Source organism: Stegostoma tigrinum, chromosome 13 (genome assembly GCF_030684315.1).
Source record: "Stegostoma tigrinum isolate sSteTig4 chromosome 13, sSteTig4.hap1, whole genome shotgun sequence".
Taxonomy (NCBI): domain Eukaryota; kingdom Metazoa; phylum Chordata; class Chondrichthyes; order Orectolobiformes; family Stegostomatidae; genus Stegostoma; species Stegostoma tigrinum.
Window position 1 is genome coordinate 21,552,399 of NC_081366.1, and position 22,050 is coordinate 21,574,448.

Genomic DNA, 22,050 nt, shown 5'->3' on the forward strand with positions numbered 1-22,050 from the left:
ATGGATGATATTATTAGGTAGGGGTGCAGGTCAGATAGACCTGAGGACTAGTAAAAGTTTGGCACATCATTATGGGCTGAAAGGCCTGTACTGTGCTATACTGTTCTATGTTCTTTAAATACAGATAATAGTTGAATTATATTTCTAAACATGAAAAACAATTAGTTAAGTTAAATATAATAAAGTTGTATTGCAGCTGAAGTAACTGGACACTTATGGATACCATTATGACCCACACAAACTGGATCTGCAGTAAGCATCTGCAAGTCAAGGAATTTTACTTCAGAGATGAGGGCTGTAGAATACCTATTATATATCTGGAAGGGAAGAAATTTTCCTGGATACTTTGATCCATGAATCTAGCACACCCTTTAGCTTGGGTACTTCAGATGTGCTTTGTGGTCAGGAACAGGAGAATGTGATTATGAAGAGGAAGGTATGCGGATCCAGTTGGGAATAATGGAGGAGCCTCTGCCTTAGCAGATACCCGACAGGTTTGAGGTCCTTGAAGCTTTTGTGGATGAGGGCAGGAACCGCAGGGTGAATGAGCAAACTCACCATGGCACCACAATGCAAGGTGCCATTGTCAGGAGTAAAAGAGGATGTGATTCTTTGGGAGACTGTATAATTAGTGGGTTGGACACTGTTCTCTATCATTGACTGTGTGAATCTCAATAGCTAGTTTGCCTGCAAGTGCCAGGGTTAAAGACATCTCCTGAGGGCTGGGGGAAGAAATTGAAATGCAAGGAAAAGATCCAGTTGTTGTAATGTGTGCGAGTAACAACGGGATGGGTCGGACTCAGAAAAAGGCCTCTTGTTTCCTGGCTCAGCCCTATTTTTTTTTAGCCAAGAGGCCTCTAATTATTATGAGGTGAGAACTCTGCCACACAACAGAAGAAGTCCTGTGGGGCAGTTGGCAACTGGCAGCCCACAGTACTGGGAGTACTGCCAGTAGCAGTAGGCACCGCCTGTACTGCACTAAGGACATTGTGGAGGCAAACAGCAATTGTCTCAGACATAGAAACATCAAAAATAGGAGCATGAGTAGACCATTTGGCCTTTCAAGCCTGCTGTGCCAATACGATCATAACTAATGACCCAACTCAGTTTCATTTTCCCAATTTGACCATTAACCCTAAGAACTACTTCTAACTCCTCAAAAGCATTTAACATTTTGGCCTCAACTGGTTTCTGTGGAAAAGAACTCCACAGGCTTACCATTCTCTGGGTAAAGACATTTTTTTATTCATTTCAGTCCTCATTTACCTACCCTATATCCTTAAACTGTGACTACTGGTTCTGGACTCCCCAGTCACCAGGAACATCCTTAGTCTAGCCCTGTTAGAATTTTATAGGTTTCTATGAGACCCACTCTCATTTTTCTAAACTTCAGTGGACATAGTCCTAACCAAACCATCCTCTCTTCATATGAGAGTCATGATATCTCAAGAATTAGTCTGGGAAACTTTTATTGCATTCCCCCTTGGCCAGAACATCCTTTTGCAGATAAAGAGACCAAAGCTGCATGGAATATTCCAGGTGTGGTCTCACGAAAGCTCTGTATAGTTGCAGAAAGTCACTCCTGCCCCTCCACTTAAATCCTCTCACTAGGAAAGCCAACCTTCCATTTGACTTCTTCACCTCCTACTGTACTTGTGCGCTTAATTTCAGTGATTGGTGTAAGAAGACAGCCAAGTCTTTTCATGCCCTCTCCTCTACAAATCTGTTACCAGATAATAATCTATTTTCCTGATTTTGCTACCAAAGTGGATAACTTATCAACATTGGATTCTATCTGCCATGCATTTCCTCACTCAACCTATCCAAATCACAATGAAGCATCTCTGTATCCTCCTCACTGTTCACCCTTCTACCCAGCTTTGTGTTGTGTGAGAAGTTGGAGATATTACAATTAGTTCCATCAAATAAATCATTAATATACATTGTGCATAGCTGGGGTCCATACACTGATCCCTGTGGTACCCCGCTAGTGCCTACCACTCAGAAAAAAGCTGTTTATTCCTGCTGTCTGTTTCCTGTCTGCCAAACTGTTCTCACTCCATGTCAGTATACTTCCCATAATCCCCTGTGCTTTAGTTTACATGCTGATCTCTTTTGTGGGACCTTATTGAAAGGTTGAAGGTCCAAACAAACCACACTCATAGGCTCCCCCTTGTCAACTCTACTAGTAACTTCCTCAAAAAATTCCAATAGATTTGTCAAGCACGATCTCCCTTTTGGAAATCCATGTTGACTCTGTCTGATCCTGACACTGTTTTCCAAGTGGTCTGGCATTATGTCTTTTACAATGGCCTCGAGCACTATCCCCATTGTCAGTCTACTTTTTTTTAAGTAGAAACTCTTCCAGAATCTTTAGAATTTTGAAAGACAACCACTAATGGATCCATTATTTCTCAGGCCATTTCCATAAGTAATTTGAGATATAGGTTACTAGGCCCTGGGGATTTATCTTTCTCTAATCACATCAATTTCCCTGACACTATTTCCCTCATAAAAGTGATTCCCTTAAGTTCCTCCCTCTCACTAGATCATCCGTTCACCAACATTTTTGGGACATTATTGCGTTTTCCTTTGTAACAACTGATACTCATTTAATTAGTCTACCAATCTCTTTGCTCCCCATGAAAAGTTTCCCTATTTCTCACTGCAAGGAACCTACTTTTATCTTTTTCTCTTCACATTCCTATAGCAGCTTTTACAATCAGATTCTATGTTCCTGCAATCTTACTCTAGGACTCAATTTTACCCCTCTTAATCAATGCCTTTGTCATCCTGTACTTAAATCTGAATGGCTCCCGTCCCTCAGATCTGCTGCTTTTCTTTTGACCAATTTGAAAGCTTGTACTTTTGTACGGGCTTCCGAGGATTTCGAGAAAGAATGTGGCTGGCATTTTGGACAGGACAAGGAGTGGTATGGTGGCCACGAGGAGGAAAATTGTTGGGGATACATTTTCATTGGAGACCCAGAGAAGAAGCCTGCAGGATGAAGTGTGCAGGCCTCTCCTGACATCCATGAAATGGTGTTGTCCATATGGGCAAATTTGCACATGAGAAATTTTGAATGAATTTGCTATTCAAAGTAAGTGGAGCAGTTGTACAGATCATTCATGATTGAGTTGAACATAATTCATGTTCTGGTTACCAGACTCATGTTCCTGCATCTTAATTAGTTGTGTATGCCCATCAGTGATCATTGTTCATTTCCCTTATCACATTTATTACACTAAGTAGCCAACAGTCCCTTATACTTAATGCTAACATTCATTTTTGTAAAGAAAATATTGCAAAAATTTACTTATCCCTCGTTCCACATTTGAGAATATGAAAAAAAATTGCTCCAGTGCCACAAAGTAAGAGCAAAGAAATCTTCTGCCTTTAAATAGATTACAGTAGGGATCTAAACCTAAGCAGAGAGAGCACATAAAGGATTTCTTTGATATTGCTTTGTAATGGGCTGTGCTAATCCAGTGTAATTGCTGTTAGTAGACAGGCAATTGTGCTGGATTAAACAATGGATAATAATGAGTCATTAACAAGATTGCATTTCGTAAAATTTTCAGATTAGGTCCTTAGTATCTGCTTTACTGTGTAGTTATTATATCATATGTCTATCTTGTATTCAGGTTCTACATGAAGCAGTTGAAATCCCAGGCTCCAGTTTGAAGTTGTGCTACCTGAGCTCTCGTACTGCTGGCTACAAGTCCCTTTTGAAAGTCACAATGACTCAATCCATTGTGCCAATCAATTTAATCAAGGTCCATCTGATGGTGGCCGTAGAAGGACATCTCTTTCAGAAATGGTTCCATGCATCTCCTAACCTAGCTTACACGTACATATGGGACAAAACTGACGCCTACAGTCAAAAGGTCTATGGTCTCTCAGAAGCTGTCGGTATGATTTTTAATTCTGCTGTTATGTTGCCATCTTCTATAAGTTTGTTCACATTAATATACAATGAATTTGACTGGTGTGAGTTACACAAAGTATAGCCATTGATCTGGATTGTGAAGTTTAAGACCACAGCGTGATCAACTGGGTTAATGTAGCACATCGCTGCAGTTTGTGACATCTAACTGCTGTACTCATATCCCTGGCTATCCTTTAGTATAGCTGTTACTTTATGTAATGCATGGTGAGTGGGCTAGTTTCTGTATGAAAATTTGCAAATTTAATTCGCAGTGGAATCAGTCTTCGTGTTGTTGGACTGAACTTTGCAGCATAGGAGAAATTATAACTTTGTGTGAAAAGTGAGGACTTGAACAGCAGCTTTAGCATAACTTAACATATCCTGTTAAGAGAAAGAGTTTCAGACTGTTAGGTTTTGGAGTAATATGCTCAAAGTACACATCACAGACAAGATCAATGAGTGAGTGCAAAAGCACCAGTAAATCTAGTGAAATTGTGATGACAAAGCATCTATATTTTCTTTCTTAAATGAACAACACATTTTGTTTATTTCCAGTGGAGGAATTTGTCATTAATGAGATTATTGACAACATTTCTGGATGATTTAAATTGTTGATTTAATAATGCTCAGAATTTTCCAAGCCAGCGGTGATGACTTTGTAGACATGGGCATGTGAAAGTTAGAATGCAGCTGATTGAATACATCCCTCAGAGATAGTAAGAACTGCAGATGCTGGAGTCAGAGATAACACAGTGTGGAGCTGAGGCACACAGCAGGCCAGGAAGCATTAGAGGAGCAGGAAAGTTGACATTTTGGGATGGGGCCCTTCCTCTTTGGAAGAAACGTCCCGACCCGAAATGTCAATTTTCTTGCTACTCTGATGTTGCCTGGCCTGCTGTGTTCCTCCAGCTCCACACTGTGTTATCTTGAATGCCTCCCTGTTCTTTTATCACCTCCAAGGGAAGGGATTTGCTGATTTTAACCCAGCAACCAATGAAGGAATTGCAGCATAGCCCGAAGATGGGGAGTTGGTTTGGAAGTTCCCACGCATCTGCTGCCCTTCTAATCAAGATGATAGAGGCCACAGGTTTGAAAGACATTGTCAAAGAGCCTGGATGAGTTGCTGCAGTGCATTTCATGGATGGATTTTTTTATTAATTGAATTCAAATTCCACCATCTACCCTGGCAGGATTCAAACCCAGGACCCCAGAACATTCTCTGAGTCTCTGGATTAACAGTCCAGCAATAATACCACTAGGCCATTGCCTCCCCAGATGTTTGTAGATGTATTGCAAATAAATGGAATTTCTAAGTTCTGGATGATGTCAAACTTTTTCAGTGTTTTTGGAACAGCTGCGACCCAGGTAAATGGGAAATGTTCCATCATAATCCTAACTTGTGACTTTAAGATGGTGGTTTGGGGAGTTATGGGTTGAGTTACCCACTGCGGGATTTCTAATCTGCTCTTGTAGCCTCTGTATTTATGTGGCTAGCCCAGTTCAGTTTCTGATCAGTAGTTATCTTCAGGATGTTGCTAGTGTGGCCCTGACAACATTCCAGTAATAATACTAAAGATATATGCTCCAGAACCCGTCACAACTCAAGCTGATCTACAACACTACAACAGCTACAACATTGATATCCATGTGATAATGTGAAAAATGAGTCATTTCTCATACAGAAAAAGCAGAGTAACTCCAAGCCAGGTCATGCCACATCATCAGTCAGGATTGGCCATGCTAAATTGCCCATAGTGTTCTGGGAATTATAGATTAAGTGGGTTATAGGGGTATGGGTCTGGGTGGGATGCTCCTAGGGTCAGTGTGGACTTGTTCGGCCAAAAGGCCTGTTTCCACACTGTAGGGATTCTATGATTCTGTGATTCTATGACTGTTGATCATCAATAAAGTGACAGAAAATGTAGTTAGCAGTGTAATCAAGCAGTAACTTGCTTGTTGGTGTTCTCTTGAGTTCCTCCAGTGTCACTTGGCTTCTGACCTTAGTATAATCTTAGTTCAAACATGGAAGAAATAGCTGAATTCCAGAGATGAGAGAAGAGTGACAGTCATTGACATCAAGGCAGCATTTGACTGAGTGTAGCATTGAAGGGCCTGAGCAAAACTGGAGTAAGTGGGAATCGGGGCAAACTCTCCATTAGTTGCAATCATACCTGGCACAAAGAAAGATGGCTCTGGTTGCTGAAGGTTATTCATCTCAGCTCCAGGATATTTCTGTGGGAGTTTCTCAGGCTAGTGTCCAAGGCCTAACCATCGTCAGCTCCTTCATCTATGACTTTCCCTCCTTCATAAGGTCAGAAGTGGGGATGTCCACTGATGTTCAGAACTATTTACAACTCAGATACTGAAGCAGCCCATGTCAAATGTAACAAGATGTGGACAGTATCCAAGTTTAGGCTTATAAGTGGCAAGTAACAGTTGTACCACAACAGTTATTGGGCTGAGCAATGATCATTACTAACTAAAGAGAATCTAGTCATTACTTCTTGATATCCAATAGCATTGCCATTATTAAATGCCACACTAGCAACATCCTGAAGATAACTACTGATCAGAAACTGAACTGGGCTAGCCACATAAATACAGAGGCTACAAGAGCAGATTAGAAATCCCGCAGTGGGTAACTCACCCCATAACTCCCCAAACCCAGGCCACCATCTTAAAGTCACAAGTTAGGATTATGATGGAACATTCCCCATTTACCTGGGTCGGAGCTGTTCCAAAAACACTGAAAAAGTTTGACATCATCCAGAACTTAGAAATTCCATTTATTTGCAATACATCTACAAACATCTGGGGAGGCGATGGCCTAGTGGTATTATTGCTGGACTGTTAATCCAGAGACTCAGAGGATGTCCTGGGGTCCTGGGTTTGAATCCCTCCAGGGTAGAGGGTGGAATTTGAATTCAATTAATAAAAAAATCTGGAATTAAGAATCTAATGATGACAATGAATCCATTGTCGATTGTCAGAAAAACCCATCTGGTTCACTAATGTCCTTTAGGGAAGGAAACTGCCATCCTTACCTGGTCTGGCCTACATGTGACTCAAACCAACAGCAATGTGGTTGACTCTTAACAGCCTCCCGGGAAATTAGAGATGGGCAATAAATTCTGCCTATCGATCTAATCTGCTCTTGTAGCCACTGTATTTATGTGGCTAGCCCAGTTCAGTTTCACCCTTATCCCATGAATGTATAAAAAAAAAATCCACTCCCTCCACCATCGATGGTCAATTGCAGTAGTGTGTACCGTCAACAAGATGCATTATAGAAATTCACCATAGCTCCTTACACAGCCCTTCAAATCTGGAAACATTGCCATTCAGAAAGCCAAGAGCAGCAAATAAATGGGAACACCACCATTGCAATTTCTCTTCCAAGCCACTCACCATTCTGACTTGAAAAAATATCACTGTTCCTTTACTACCACTGGATCAACTACAGGAGTCTAATGGCATTGTGGTTATACCTACTCTAATGTGGTTATACCTACACCAAATAGACTGCAACAGTTGAGAAAGCAGCTCAATACAATCTTTTCAAGAGTAACTCAGATAGGCAGTAAATACTGGCCTCACCAGAAATGCCCAAATCCCAAGAAAGAATTTAAAAAAACTTTTAAAATTTACTGTGTGTCACTGATGGAGGAAATGAGTTAGTTTAACATACAGGAAGGAAAGAGTAAGGAAAGAAAAGCATTTTTAACTTGGCACACTGTGACAAGTATAGTGCCACAATGATCAGTGCCATGTTTCTGCTTTTTGTAATCTGTACAACTGATGTAGACAAGGAGATAGAGTAATGTTTGTTGCAATCCAAAGCTATGTGAAATTCAAGCTGTGAGGAGGACACAGAAAGGTAGAAAATATAACTGAATGGGAAACAAGGTACCAGATAGAGTATAATGTGTGGGGAAATGAGATAATATTCATTTTGATGATAAAAATAAAAAAACTGATTTATAAGAGGCACGGAACTTGCAAGTGTCAGTGTGCCAAAAGACTTGTGTGCGCTTGCACAAAGAACACAAAATGTTGGCATACTGATGAAATAAGTAATGAGGAAAGCAAATTTCATAATGACTTTTCCTGTCTGGAGGTTGGTAAACACGAATAAAAATTTTGTGTTGTAAATGTACAGAGCTTTGGTGACACCAACTTGAAATACTGTGTCCAGTTTGGTCTCTTTATTTAAGAGAGGATATTCTTGTGTTGGAGATATTACAGGGACCGTTTACTAGATTGGTCCCTGGGTTGAGAGTTGTCCAATAGAGACTGATTGAAGAAATTAAGACTGTATTCTCTAGGCTAGAGGATTGAGAAGTGGCGTCATTGAAATGTTCAAGATTAAAAAGGGACTTGACAATGGAAACTGTTGAGGCATTGTTTCTGATGGCTGTGCAATCTGGAACAAAGGGACACAGTTTCAGAATAAATTTGGGTTCATGAGGAGAAATTTATTCACACAAATAGTTGTAAATTATTAGTATTTGCAGCTCGAAAGGGTTGTTTCTGTGGCATCATCGAATATTTACCAAATTCCGAACGATCCCCATCTACAAGTTTGCTGACGACACCGCCGCAATGGGATGAATATCTAATAATGACAAGTCAAACTACAGAAGGGAGATAGAGGGCTTGGTGATGTGGTGCAATGAAAACAATCTGTCTCTCAACATCAGAAAAATTAAAGAACTGATCATTGACTTCAAAAAGGAAGCAGGAGAACACACCCTCATCTGCATCAACGGAACTGAGGCTGAGAGGGAGAAGAGCATCAAGTTCCATGGAGTGACAATAACTGACAATCTGACCTGGACTTAGTCAAGAAGGCACAACAATGCCTGTTCTTCCTCAGGCAGCTCAGGAAATTTGGCACGTCCAAAAGATTCTTCACCAACTTCTACAGATGCACAATTGAAAGCATACTGCCTGGGTGCGTAACAGCCTGGTATGACAACTGCTCTGCCCAGGACTGTAAGAAACTACAGAATGTGATAGGCACAGCCCAGACCATCACAGAAACCAACCTTCCATCCATGGATAATGGGAACTGCAGATGCTGGAGATTCCAAGATAATAAAATGTGAGGCTGGATGAACACAGCAGGCCAAGCAGCATCTCAGGAGCACAAAAGCTGACGTTTCGGGCCTAGACCCTTCATCAGAGAGGGGGATGGGGGGAGGGAACTGGAATAAATAGGGAGAGAGGGGGAGGCGGACCGAAGATGGAGAGTAAAGAAGATAGGTGGAGAGGGTGTAGGTGGGGAGGTAGGGAGGGGATAGGTCAGTCCAGGGAAGACGGACAGGTCAGGGAGGTGGGATGAGGTTAGTAGGTAGCTGGGGGTGCGGCTTGGGGTGGGAGGAAGGGATGGGTGAGAGGAAGAACCGGTTAGGGAGGCAGAGACAGGTTGGACTGGTTTTGGGATGCAGTGGGTGGGTGGGGGGGGGGGGGGGGGAGTGGAGCTGGGCTGGTTGTGTGGTGCAGTGGGGGGAGGGGATGCACTGGGCTGGTTTAGGGATGCAGTAGGGGAAGGGGAGATTTTGAAACTGGTGAAGTCCACATTGATACCATATGGCTGCAGGGTTCCCAGGCGGAATGTGAGTTGCTGTTCCTGCAACCTTCGGGTGGCATCATTGTGGCAGTGCAGGAGGCCCATGATGGACATGTCATCAAGAGAATGGGAGGGGGAGTGGAAATGGTTTGCGACTGGGAGGTGCAGTTGTTTGTTGTGAACTGAGCGGAGGTGTTCTGCAAAGCGGTCCCCAAGCCTCCGCTTGGTTTCCCCAATGTAGAGGAAGCCGCACCGGGTACAGTGGATGCAGTATACCACATTGGCAGATGTGCAGGTGAACCTCTGCTTAATGTGGAATGTCATCTTGGGGCCTGGGATGGGGGTGAGGGAGGAGGTGTGGGGACAAGTGTTGCATTTCCTGCGGTTGCAGGGGAAGGTGCCGGGTGTGGTGGGGTTGGAGGGCAGTGTGGAGCGAACAAGGGAGTCACGGAGAGAGTGGTCTCTCCGGAAAGCAGACAGGGGAGGGGATGGAAAAATGTCTTGGGTGGTGGGGTCGGATTGTAAATGGCGGAAGTGTCGGAGGATAATGCGTTGTATCCGGAGGTTGGTAGGGTGGTGTGTGAGAACGAGGGGGATCCTCTTGGGGCGGTTGTGGCGGGGGCGGGGTGTGAGGGATGTGTCGCGGGAAATTCCTACAGACTAAGGGGGTGGCCATGGGCACCCGCATGGGCCCCAGCTATGCCTGCCTCTTTGTAGGTTACGTGGAACAGTCCCTCTTCCGCACCTACACAGGCCCCAAACCCCACCTCTTCCTCCGGTACATTGATGACTGTATCGGCGCTGCCTCTTGCTCCCCAGAGGAGCTCGAACAGTTCATCCACTTCACCAACACCTTCCACCCCAACCTTCAGTTCACCTGGGCCATCTCCAGCACATCCCTCACCTTCCTGGACCTCTCAGTCTCCATCTCAGGCAACCAGCTTGTAACTGATGTCCATTTCAAGCCCACCGACTCCCACAGCTACCTAGAATACACCTCCTCCCAACCACCCTCCTGCAAAAATTCCATCCCCTATTCCCAATTCCTCCGCCTCCGCCGCATCTGCTCCCACGATAAGACATTCCACTCCCGCACATCCCAGATGTCCAAGTTCTTTAAGGACCGCAACTTTCCCCCCACGGTGATTTAGAACGCCCTCGACCGCGTCTCCCGCATTTCCCGCTACACATCCCTCACACCCCGCCCCCGCCACAACCGCCCCAAGAGGATCCCCCTCGTTCTCACACACCACCCTACCAACCTCCGGATACAACGCATTATCCTCCGACACTTCCGCCATTTACAATCCGACCCAACCACCCAAGACATTTTTCCATCCCCTCCCCTGTCTGCTTTCCGGAGAGACCACTCTCTCCGTGACTCCCTTGTTCGCTCCACACTGCCCTCCAACCCCACCACACCCGGCACCTTCCCCTGCAACCGCAGGAAATGCTACACTTGTCCCCACACCTCCTCCCTCACCCCCATCCCAGGCCCCAAGATGACATTCCACATCAAGCAGAGGTTCACCTGCACATCTGCCAATGTGGTATACTGCATCCACTGTACCCGGTGCGGCTTCCTCTACATTGGGGAAACCAAGCGGAGGCTTGGGGACCGCTTTGCAGAACACCTCCGCTCAGTTCGCAACAAACAACTGCACCTCCCAGTCGCAAACCATTTCCACTTCCCCTCCCATTCTCTTGATGACATGTCCATCATGGGCCTCCTGCACTGCCACAATGATGCCACCCGAAGGTTGCAGGAACAGCAACTCATATTCCGCCTGGGAGCCCTGCAGCCATATGGTATCAATGTGGACTTCACCAGTTTCAAAATCTCCCCTTCCCCTACTGCATCCCTAAACCAGCCCAGTGCATCCCCTCCCCCCACTGCACCATACAACCAGCCCAGCTCCACCCCCCCCCCCCCACCCACTGCATCCCAAAACCAGTCCAACCTGTCTCTGCCTCCCTAACCGGTTCTTCCTCTCACCCATCCCTTCCTCCCACCCCAAGCCGCACCTCCAGCTACCTACTAACCTCATCCCACCTCCTTGACCTGTCCGTCTTCCCTGGACTGACCTATCCCCTCCCTACCTCCCCACCTACACCCTCTCCACCTATCTTCTTTACTCTCCATCTTCGGTCCGCCTCCCCCTCTCTCCCTATTTATTCCAGTTCCCTCCCCCCATCCCCCTCTCTGATGAAGGGTCTAGGCCCGAAACGTCAGCTTTTGTGCTCCTGAGATGCTGCTTGGCCTGCTGTGTTCATCCAGCCTCACATTTTATTATCTTCCATCCATGGAGTCCATTTACATGGTTCGCTGCTGCAGACAGAGGACAAATATCATCAAAGATGCACCGTGCCCTGATAATGACCTCCTGCAACCTCTTCCGTCAGAAACCTGAACACATCAACAAGCAGGTACAGGAACAAAAACAAAGTTGCTGAGGAAGGGTCACCGGACCTGACACGCTAACTGTTTTCTCCTCCACAAATGCTGCCAGACCCACTGAGCTTTTCCAGCAACTTTGTTTTTGTTCCCGATTTACAGCATCCACAGTTCTTATCATGTACAGGAACAGCTTCTTTCCAGCCATTATCAGACTGATGAATGGACTCTCTAGCCTCAAATAATGCAGATCTTGCTAATGTTGATCTCACCTAGTGCTCGCTCTGTGCAATATAACCTGTCTGCGATGTCTAAGTATTTTTGATCGGTGCATCCTTTGCCTACTGTGATCTACCTGTACCACTCATAAATAAAGTTTTTCACTGTATTTAGGTACAGTGACATTAAGCAAATCACTCAATATTTGAAGCAGAGATAGGCAAATTTTTAATTGCTGAGGAAATCAAGAAAGATGAGGAACAAAAAAGAAAGTGGAAATGAAATTTATGATTAGTCATGGTCATATTGAATGATAGAACAGATTTGAAGAGTCATATGGTCTTCTGCTCCTTTTTCTATGTTCTTAAATTGTTACAATCTTAGTTGGTTCGAAGGTCTCGTATATATGAAATGTTTATTCCAGGGAAGCAGTACAGGATAGAACAGGGCAGGATTACAGAAGAAGCAGATCATTGATGATCACCGGTAGAGAGTGCTGCGACAGCTGGGATAGAAGTCCCTAATCTGTTTTTAGGAGCCAGGTTGCAATTGTATTTGAAGCATTTGTCTCTCTGTAATGAGAGTACAGCCCTATAGTCTGGAAAGACTATCGCAACTTTACTTTTTTTCACATCCATGAATGTTTTTCAGCCTTGGTACATGTTGTAGGCTTTTTCTATGTCAACTGATGACCTGATGCCCCCACAATGCCCAACCCTACCCCCCTATCTTCATGTTTCCTCCATCACCTCAAAGCCAATTCATATCTTGCTTGGCCTCTCCATGCCAACTAATACCGCCATGCTAAGTTGCATGCTAATGCCACCACCATCGCCCCAATATCTACAATGGCAGCAGCAGGGAACCAAGTGGAGATGAATATAAATTAAACTTCTACAGTCTGTTAGAAGTCATATGCACAATTATCAAAAAAGAAAACTCACACATCAAGCCCATTCAAGGCTTTGTAATTTCACCCCCATCGCCTTAGATGTTGAACCTGTTTTAAAAACAAACTTCCACACAGTATCTATGACAAAATATCTAATCCCTTAATAGTCCTTTAAATTGCCAATCAAACCATGAACTCAGAATGCCTGTTGAGATAAGTGTTTTTGGAACATTTGGAACTCCATTCAACATACAGACTTTAGCTGTGGTGACATTTTTTGAGAAATATCCACAATGAACTATATTGAAACAATGCAAAAATATGATGTTTTGTTTTCAAACCTACACAAGTTGTGCTGTGAATCTGAGCAGTGCAGCAGCCAGATACTTTTTTTTAATTCAAACTGATGGCTTCATGCAATTTTGCATATGTTTCATTCAAGGGCTGAGGATTTAAATAGCTCCGGATCATAACAAACAAACAGACTTTATCCACATTTCAACAGCATTTATGACTACTCCATAAGTTATGACTCCAACTTCTGTGGTAAATCCCCCGGAAAAGCAAAAATGAAGTCTGTATGAAATCAGCATTAATTTTAAATGGCTCGACTGAATTCAGGTTTACCACTTTTGTGATTCACTGTACTGCTGCTCTCTCACTCTGGAAAGCATGGGATCTGTCAGGGTTGTGAACTTCCAAATTTGGGTCCCAATGGTTGTTTTAAAAGGTCTCTAAGAATCTGCATGACTCTGCCAAAAATCCAGCCCTGATGTCAGTGTAAGACTCAGAATGTTTCCAACCATGCACGGCCTTACCATCATTGTTTCATCATTATTAATATGCAGTGGTGACTTGGATCTCAAGCCCAACATCTGAACTTTCATTTTAACCCTATGTTTAGTTTAACTGAAAGTCAAGGGTATCCGAAGAAATTATTTAAAAGAATGTAATACATTATTTTCAGCTAAAATAATTTTATAAAGGAAGTTGAGTCAGGAACTGAATTCCATATTTGAAGCACTGTGGGTTTACATTTTATGACTTAAACTGAAAGAATCACAGGACACTTTCTCCTGGTATCCTCACTGTCAGGTTTTATTTACCCAATAATTTTTTTTAGAGGCAGGGAAACAAACAGGAAGACACAAATATTTCAACAGCACTTATGAGAGAGAGGTAATTGCACATTCCATAGGAGATGAGCTGCATTTCAAGATAAGGCTGTAGATTTTTACATTGACGCTTTAAATATGCAGCAGAACAAATTGAAATTTGGAAATGGAATGATAATCTTTACAATGCCATGATGTATTCACATTACTGACTTGCAACAGAAAAAAAGGCTGTTTTTATCAGGTCCAGGACCGAAAAAGACGGGAGAAGGTGAATTTAATCAGACGGGCAATAGGCAAGACACGGCCTAGGCCCACCTGAGAGCTGGCATGGAGCCAACCAGCCATTTTCATGGTGAGGTCTAATTTAAATTAATTGAGTGAGCTGCCAGCTCAATGATCAGCAGGTGGGAAATCTAACAGTGCAGCTGGTATTGATACCTGCTTGCAGCAGCACCTTAAAAGGGAAGGAATGGATGTGTTGAGAAAGGAAGAGTCAGTCCTGTGACAAAATCTTTCACCGCAGGAGAGGCATTAATTATAAATACATTCAAGCCTCAAAACCCACAAGGATCTGCCAAACCTGCCTCCAGCTTTCAGTAACAGCTATAGAGAATCCCTTTAATGTCCATTCAAAAGTGGCCACCTCTTCTACCAGCAATATTTGGTGGGCAGCATCAAGAATTGGTGTTTGTCCAGCAGGCAGAGATGAAAAAATAGCATTGACTGGTGGGGGGTATAACAATGTCATGTATGTTGCCGCAATCATACAGTCATGAGCCTCTTGTCTGCTCCCAGCAATGTCTTTAGGTGCCAGAAAGGTGTGTTTTGTGATTGTCTACTGCCTTTAATGTTGAAGAATATTCCAGGATGCTTCAGGCAATAATGTATGGGCAGATAGAGTGGAAACCCAGCACGTCAAATTCTGTTGCTTTGTCTTGTGCCCCAGCTGTGCAATGAGACCAGGCCAATAGAGAAAAGTAGCCTACCCAATGGTTACTGTGCCTCTGGAGATGAGAGGCTACAATGACTATGTAAATATTTCTGTCAGATGTTGAACGCTTGCTGATCACCTGCTGGCCAGCACAGCTTGTTTAGCCAACATGGAATGCTGGCCAGTCACTGTGAAAGTTATTTTGGTCAGAGAATAAGATGTAACTATTGAAAAAAGAAATCTCTAGCACATTTTCAGATAATGTGTGTGCAGTTACTGGTCTGGCTGCTGTAAAATGCACTCTTCATTATAACATTTTCACAGCTTCAATACCCAGAAGCAATATGCAGAGTTGTAAACATAACATCAGAAAGAGATCACTGCGAAAAAAAAGTCAGATTTTCAAAGAGAAGTGTAATTTTATTTTCAAATGGATTGTTTGACAGGGTGAATTTAGTAATTTCTGAGATTTTAATTGTCAAATACAATAACTCAAAATAATCGAACTCAAAATCAACTGCAGCTGTTATACAGGAGAGAAGTAGAAATTAGGATATTTAAATGCTGTGATATACCATCAATACATAAAAAGTCAATATGTATAATTTAAATTATGTATAATTGTATATTTATGGTTGAATTATTGTTTTGTTGTATAAACATTTGTGTGTGAATGAGTGCTGATTGATTCATAGTGTAACATAACCTGCTAGTGAATTATTTGAAGAGACTGAATTAATCTGAATGGGATCATCTACAAACTTCTTTCATCAAGTGTGGATTAGTGGCAGCATTTTAGCATTTTATCCAGAAGGCTGTGGTTTCAAGCCCAACTGTAAAGACATTGAACACAAAATGTGATAAAGCACAGCACAGTATTGAGGGAGTAGCTCACTGTCAAAGTGCCAGTTCTGATGAGATGTTAAACCGAGTCAGCTGTCTCAGGCGATATAAAAGATTGTGTGGCTGTTTTGAAGCAAAGGTGGAGAATTCACCTTGGTGTTCCGGCTGATATTTATCCTCAACTAATATTACTTAAAAAAAAAATTATCTGGTCATCATCATATTATAGCTTGTAGGATCTTGCTATGTACAAATTATCCTCTGTGTTTTTTATATTTTTGCCACAATAACTACTTCACAGGCACTTCATTATCTGCAAAGTACTTTGGGATTTTTTGAGGTCACGATGGGCACTACTAAATGTAAGCCTTTATTTACCTTGGCTTAACAGTACATGTTTATATCAGCTCTTTCACACCAAACATGTTTTTCTCATGTCAAAGGAACACACTAGTTAAACAACGCAAGCACGAAAATTCGTAGAAGTCAACCTATTAATGCTCTATCTGCAGCAATATGTCAGTGTTAACCTTTAACATAATTGAAGGCCACTTAACTCATTGTGTTCGTGGGCGATGGGATTACGGGTTCATGTTGGGAGGATAACAGTTCCAAAAATGTGATTATTGGCTCAAAATTAAATTGCTAATCTGCTTGAGTTTAACAACAGATTTGGCTGCCTGTCTCTTTTGATGTCATATTTATCAAAATGATGCTTTTCTTTACCCCACAACTGCTTGTTCTGTGCATTCACTTGCTGCCAGATCAATCTAGTGTCCCCTTCAGCATAGCTGCAGACAAAGGTCAGTTTAGTTACGTGAGGAATGGATAAAAATCAGTATTCTTGCTCTCGCTTTGATTTTGACAGAAAAAGCAGCTAAAACTGAAGCTCATACTGCCACCTTCAGCTTGTGCATTAGCAGCCACTTTGAAATGCTTGTAGTGGGGAAAAGAAATGTGGTCATGCTCCTGAGAGGTGGCAGGAGGTGAGAATTCAGCTCATCCTGCCTGTGTATTATTGAAATGTTTGTTCGGAAGTAGAATTTTGGGGTGTGTTCTCTTGTGAGCAAATTGAAAGCTAATAACTTCTCAGGATACAGTGTCATTTACTTCAATACACAACTTGGGGTAATAATATTAATTGTACGGCACTTCAGAAACTGAACAATTGATTTTTAAATGGATCGCTAAAGGCCACCTACAAAAAGGATATCGCAAACCATTTATATAGTTTAATTCCTGTACAGTCAGATCAATCAGCAGTGCCAAACCTACCTGCGATACTCCAACCCCACCACACCCGGCACCTTCCCCTGCAACCGCAGGAAATGCTACACTTGCCCCCACACCTCCTCCCTCACCCCTATCCCAGGCCCCAAGATGACATTCCACATTAAGCAGAGGTTCACCTGCACATCTGCCAATGTGGTATACTGCATCCATTGTACCCGGTGTGGCTTCCTCTACATTGGGGAAACCAAGCGGAGGCTTGGAAACCGCTTTGCAGAACACCTCCGCTCAGTTCGCAACAAACAACTGCACCTCCCAGTCGCAAACCATTTCCACTCCCCCTCCCATTCTTTAGATGACATGTCCATCATGGGCCTCCTGCAGTGCCACAATGATGCCACCCGAAGGTTGCAGGAACAGCAACTCATATTCTGCCTGGGAACCCTGCAGCCTTTTGGTATCAATGTGGACTTCACCAGTTTCAAAATCTCCCCTTCACCAACTGCATCCCTAAACCAGCCCAGTTCGCCCCCTCCCCCCACTGCACCACACAACCAGCCCAGCTCTTCCCCCCCACCCACTGCATCCCAAAACCAGTCCAACCTGTCTCTGCCTCCCTAACCTGTTCTTCCTCTCACCCATCCCTTCCTCCCACCCCAAGCCGCATCCCCATCTACCTACTAACCTCATCCCACCTCCTTGACCTGTCCGTCTTCCCTGGACTGACCTATCCCCTCCCTACCTCCCCACCTATACTCTCTCCACCTATCTTCTTTACTCTCCGTCTTCGGTCCGCCTCCCCCTCTCTCCCTATTTATTCCAGTTCCCTCTCCCCATCCCCCTCTCTGATGAAGGGTCTAGGCCCGAAACGTCAGCTTTTGTGCTCCTGAGATGCTGCTTGGCCTGCTGTGTTCATCCAGCCTCACATTTTATTATCTTGGAATTCTCCAGCATCTGCAGTTCCCATTATCTCTGCCAGAGGCTACTCCCTGCCTGGAGTGACCATCTACATGTCAATTTTCAAACTCCCCACACCCCCAGCCCCCTCTACCTCAAACACCCAACAAACACATGCTACATCGCCTCACATTTTATTATCTTGGAATCTCCAGCATCTGCAGTTCCCATTATCTCTGATACTATTTTAACCTCACTGCGAAGCCTCTTCCAGGGATGCCTAACCTGAAGAAGTTACCCTCCTCCCTCCGGACCAACCTCAGGGAATCTCTCTCCCATTGCAACTCTCTTGTACTCTCCATCTTCGGTCCGCCTCCCCCTCTCTCCCTATTTATTCCAGTTCCCTCCCCCCATCCCCCTCTCTGATGAAGGGTCTAGGCCCGAAACGTCAGCTTTTGTGCTCCTGAGATGCTGCTTGGCCTGCTGTGTTCATCCAGCCTCACATTTTATTATCTACATCTAACTACTGACCAGCTTGACATCAAAGCCAGTCAAAATTCCTAAGTAACCATATTGATAAGTTGTTAAAGGAGGTCCTGCTGGAACCTATAGCTCACAATCTTAGCAACACCCATCTCGAGCCAGAAATTGACATGAATTGAATTTCTCCCACGTAAGTGAAAAAGATGAATCTGGTTAGTTGTTGCCATTTTACCCATTCTTACAAGGTTAATAATGTTGATGGACAGGAAAGGGCAATTTGTGTAAGGAAACCTGCAAAATTATTGATTTGCTGTTAGTTTGATTCATTAACTCTGGAATCTTGATATCGGTTGTTTCGCTCAGTTACCAAAGTCAAAATGAACTCTGTCGGGAAGAGGGCTGAGAAGTTTAGCAAAACAGAAAATTACAATATTAATGACAAGCATGTTGATGCACACATAAAAAATAATTTTTTGACACTATTTTCTCACAGCAATGTGTTAGAAAGCATTGTCAACAGTGCTATTAACAAGCACATAAATAGCAATCATCTCACTGATGTTCAGATTTAGTTCCAGCAGGGCCCTTCAGTTTCTGACCTCATTACATTCTTCGTCTAATAATGAGCAAGAGGACTGGACTGAAGTGAGTTGAGTGTGATTACTGTTGACATCAAGGCTGCATTTGACCAAGTGAAGCATCAATAAGCAAACCTGCAGTCAATGGGGAATCAAGATGAAAACTTTCCATTGTTGGGAATCATGTCTGGCATAAAGGAAGTTCATGGGATGTCACATTACTGGCTGGAAGAAAAACAAATTTGCAGGTCTGGCAGCATCTATGGAGGAGAAAAAAGAGTTAACGTTTCGGGTCCGGTGACCCTTCCTCAGAACTAGGCTGAGCTGGGCCAGAATTCATTGACAATTGAGTAACTTGGCAAACCATTCCTCAATGCCACAGCAACGCCACGTTATGATCATTTGATGTCAATTACCTCACTCCTGGGACATTGTTGCAAGTAATGCTTCATCCAAAACTACATCTTCACCATAAGATCAAAAGTGGGCATGTTTGCTGGTCATTGCACAATGTTCAACACCATTTATTACTCGTCAGATACTGAAGCATTCTATTTCCAAATTCAACCCAACCTGGTTACTATTCAGGCTTGAACTGATAACGGCAAACAACATTCAGCAAGTTAGACAAAGGAGAGCCAGTGGACATGATCAACTTGGATTTCCAGAAGGCCTTTGACGAAGTGCTGCAAAGGAAGCCAGTAAGCAAAATAAGAGCCCATTGTGTTAGGGCAAGGTATTGGCATGGATCGAGGATTAGTTGACTGGCAGAAGGCAGAGTGTAGTGATAAAGGAGTGTTTTTAATGATGGCAGCCAGTGACTGGTGAAGTTCCACAGGGGTCAGCATTGGGACCACAAATACTCAGATTATATGTTAATGATTGGGGCGAAGAAACTGATGGAATTGTGATTTAAGTTTGTGTTTACAAAGGTAGATGAAGGCACAGGTAGTGTTGAGAATGCAGTGAGGCTTCAGAAAGATCTGGACAGGCTAGAGAATGGGCAAAGATGTGACAGTTAGAATAGAATGTGAGAAAATGTGAGGTTATGCACTTTGGTAGAAGAATAGAGGGGTAGATTATTTTCTAATTACGGAAAGGTTTTGTAAATCTGAAGCACAGAGGGACTTGGGAGTCCTAGTTTAGAACTCTCTTAAGGTTAACATGTGGGTTCAGTTGGCAGAAAGGAAGGCAAATGCGATATTAGAATTCATTTTAAGAGGGTGCGAATATAACAGCAGAAACATACTCCTGAGGCTGTGGCTCTGTTCTGACTGCACTTGGAATGTTGTGAGTAGTTTGGGCTCATATCTAAGGAAGAATGTATTGGGGTTGGAGGGGTTCCAGACTAAGTTTACAAGAATGATTCCAGGAATGAAGGGCTTGTGATATGAGGAGTGGTTAAGGACTGTGGATCTGTATATACTGGAGTTTAGAAAGGTGAGGGGGGTTTTGTTGAAACTTAACAGAATACAGAGAAGCCTGGATAGAGTGAATATAGGGTTGAAGTTTTCACTAGTAGGAAAGACTAGGACCTAAGGGCACAGCTTCAGAGTGAAGAGATGACCCTTCAGAACTGAAATGTGGAGGAATTTCTTTAGCTAGAGGATGGTGAATCTTTGGAACCCATTGCCACAGGTGGTTGTGGTGGCCAAGTCATTGAGTACATTTAAGACAAAGATCAATAGATTGTTGATTAGTTAGGGTATGCAATGTTACAGAGAGAAGGCAGGAGAATGGGATCAGCCAAGATTGAAAAATAGAACATAATCAATGGGCTGAATGCCCTGATATTGCTCCTATATATTATGGTCCAATCATTATAGTCATGCCACACAATACCAGATAAAGATCATCCTCAACAAGAAAGAAACTATCACCCCTTGACCTTCATATGTTTGTATTTATTCAATGACATTACCTTCACTGAATCCACCACTCGAAACAGAATCATAGAATTGCTACAGTGCACAAGGAGGCCATTTGTCCCATTGTGTCCTCAGGGTTATTGTTCACCAGAAACTGAACTTGACTAATCTGGCTACAAGAGAAGGTAAAAGGCTAAGAATGGCCACTTAAATAACTCATCTCCTGACTGTCCAGAGCCTACCCAGCATCTGTAAAGCACAAGTCAGGAATGTGATGGATCCATTTTCCTGGTTGAGTGCAATTCCAACAGTAATTAAGAAACTTGACATAGCCATTAACAAAAAGCATGCTTGATTGGCACTACCTTCAACATTTACTCTCTCCACTATTAATGCACAGTTTGCACCATCCACAAGATGCACAGCAATAATTGATCCAGGCTTCTTTGGCAGCACCTTTCAAACCCTCCCACCCAGAAGGACAAAAACAGCAGATGCATGGGAACACCGTCATTTGCAAGTTCCCTTCCAAGGGACACAGCACAGAAACAGACTTGTTTATCCTACTCACCCATGCCCATCAGATACCCCAAACTGAATGAGTACCATTTGCTTGCATTTGGCCCATTTCCCTCAAAACCTTTCCTATTCATGTACCTGTCCAAATGTCTTTTAAATGTTGTAATTGTACCCACCTTTACCACTTCCTCTGGCAACTCATTCAAGACACCCACCACCTTCTGTGTGAAAAAGTTGCTGCTCAGATCCCTTTTATATCTTTCACCTCTCACCTTAAACCTATGACCAGTAAGGATGGCAGTTTCTTTCCCTGTGGGGCATTAATGAACCAGCTGGGATTTTCCTGACAATTGACAATGTGTTCATGGTCATCATTGAATTCTTAATTCCAGATATTTTATTGAATTCAAATTTCACCATCTGCTGGGATGGGCTTCAAACCCACAAAAGTTATCTGTCCAGCAATAAAACCTCCAGGCCATTGCCGCCCACATATGATGCTAATGGTTTTTAATCATTCAAGTAACATTGCATTTGGCCCTAGAATATGATGTTTCCTGCTGGGAGAATTCTTAGC

At 43.2% G+C, this 22,050-nt stretch overlaps 1 protein-coding gene across 3 annotated transcripts in view; it reads left to right on the plus strand.

The window, feature by feature from the left end:
- Positions 1-22,050, plus strand: part of LOC125458215 (teneurin-2-like) — a 2,666,206-nt gene that overhangs the window by 2,585,972 nt on the left and 58,184 nt on the right. For all 3 annotated transcript variants that reach the window (XM_059650601.1, XM_048543265.2, XM_048543267.2), the window contains one exon: positions 3,645-3,912. In XM_059650601.1, coding sequence (XP_059506584.1) covers positions 3,645-3,912 — 268 coding nt within the window. The remainder of the gene's footprint in view (positions 1-3,644; positions 3,913-22,050) is intronic.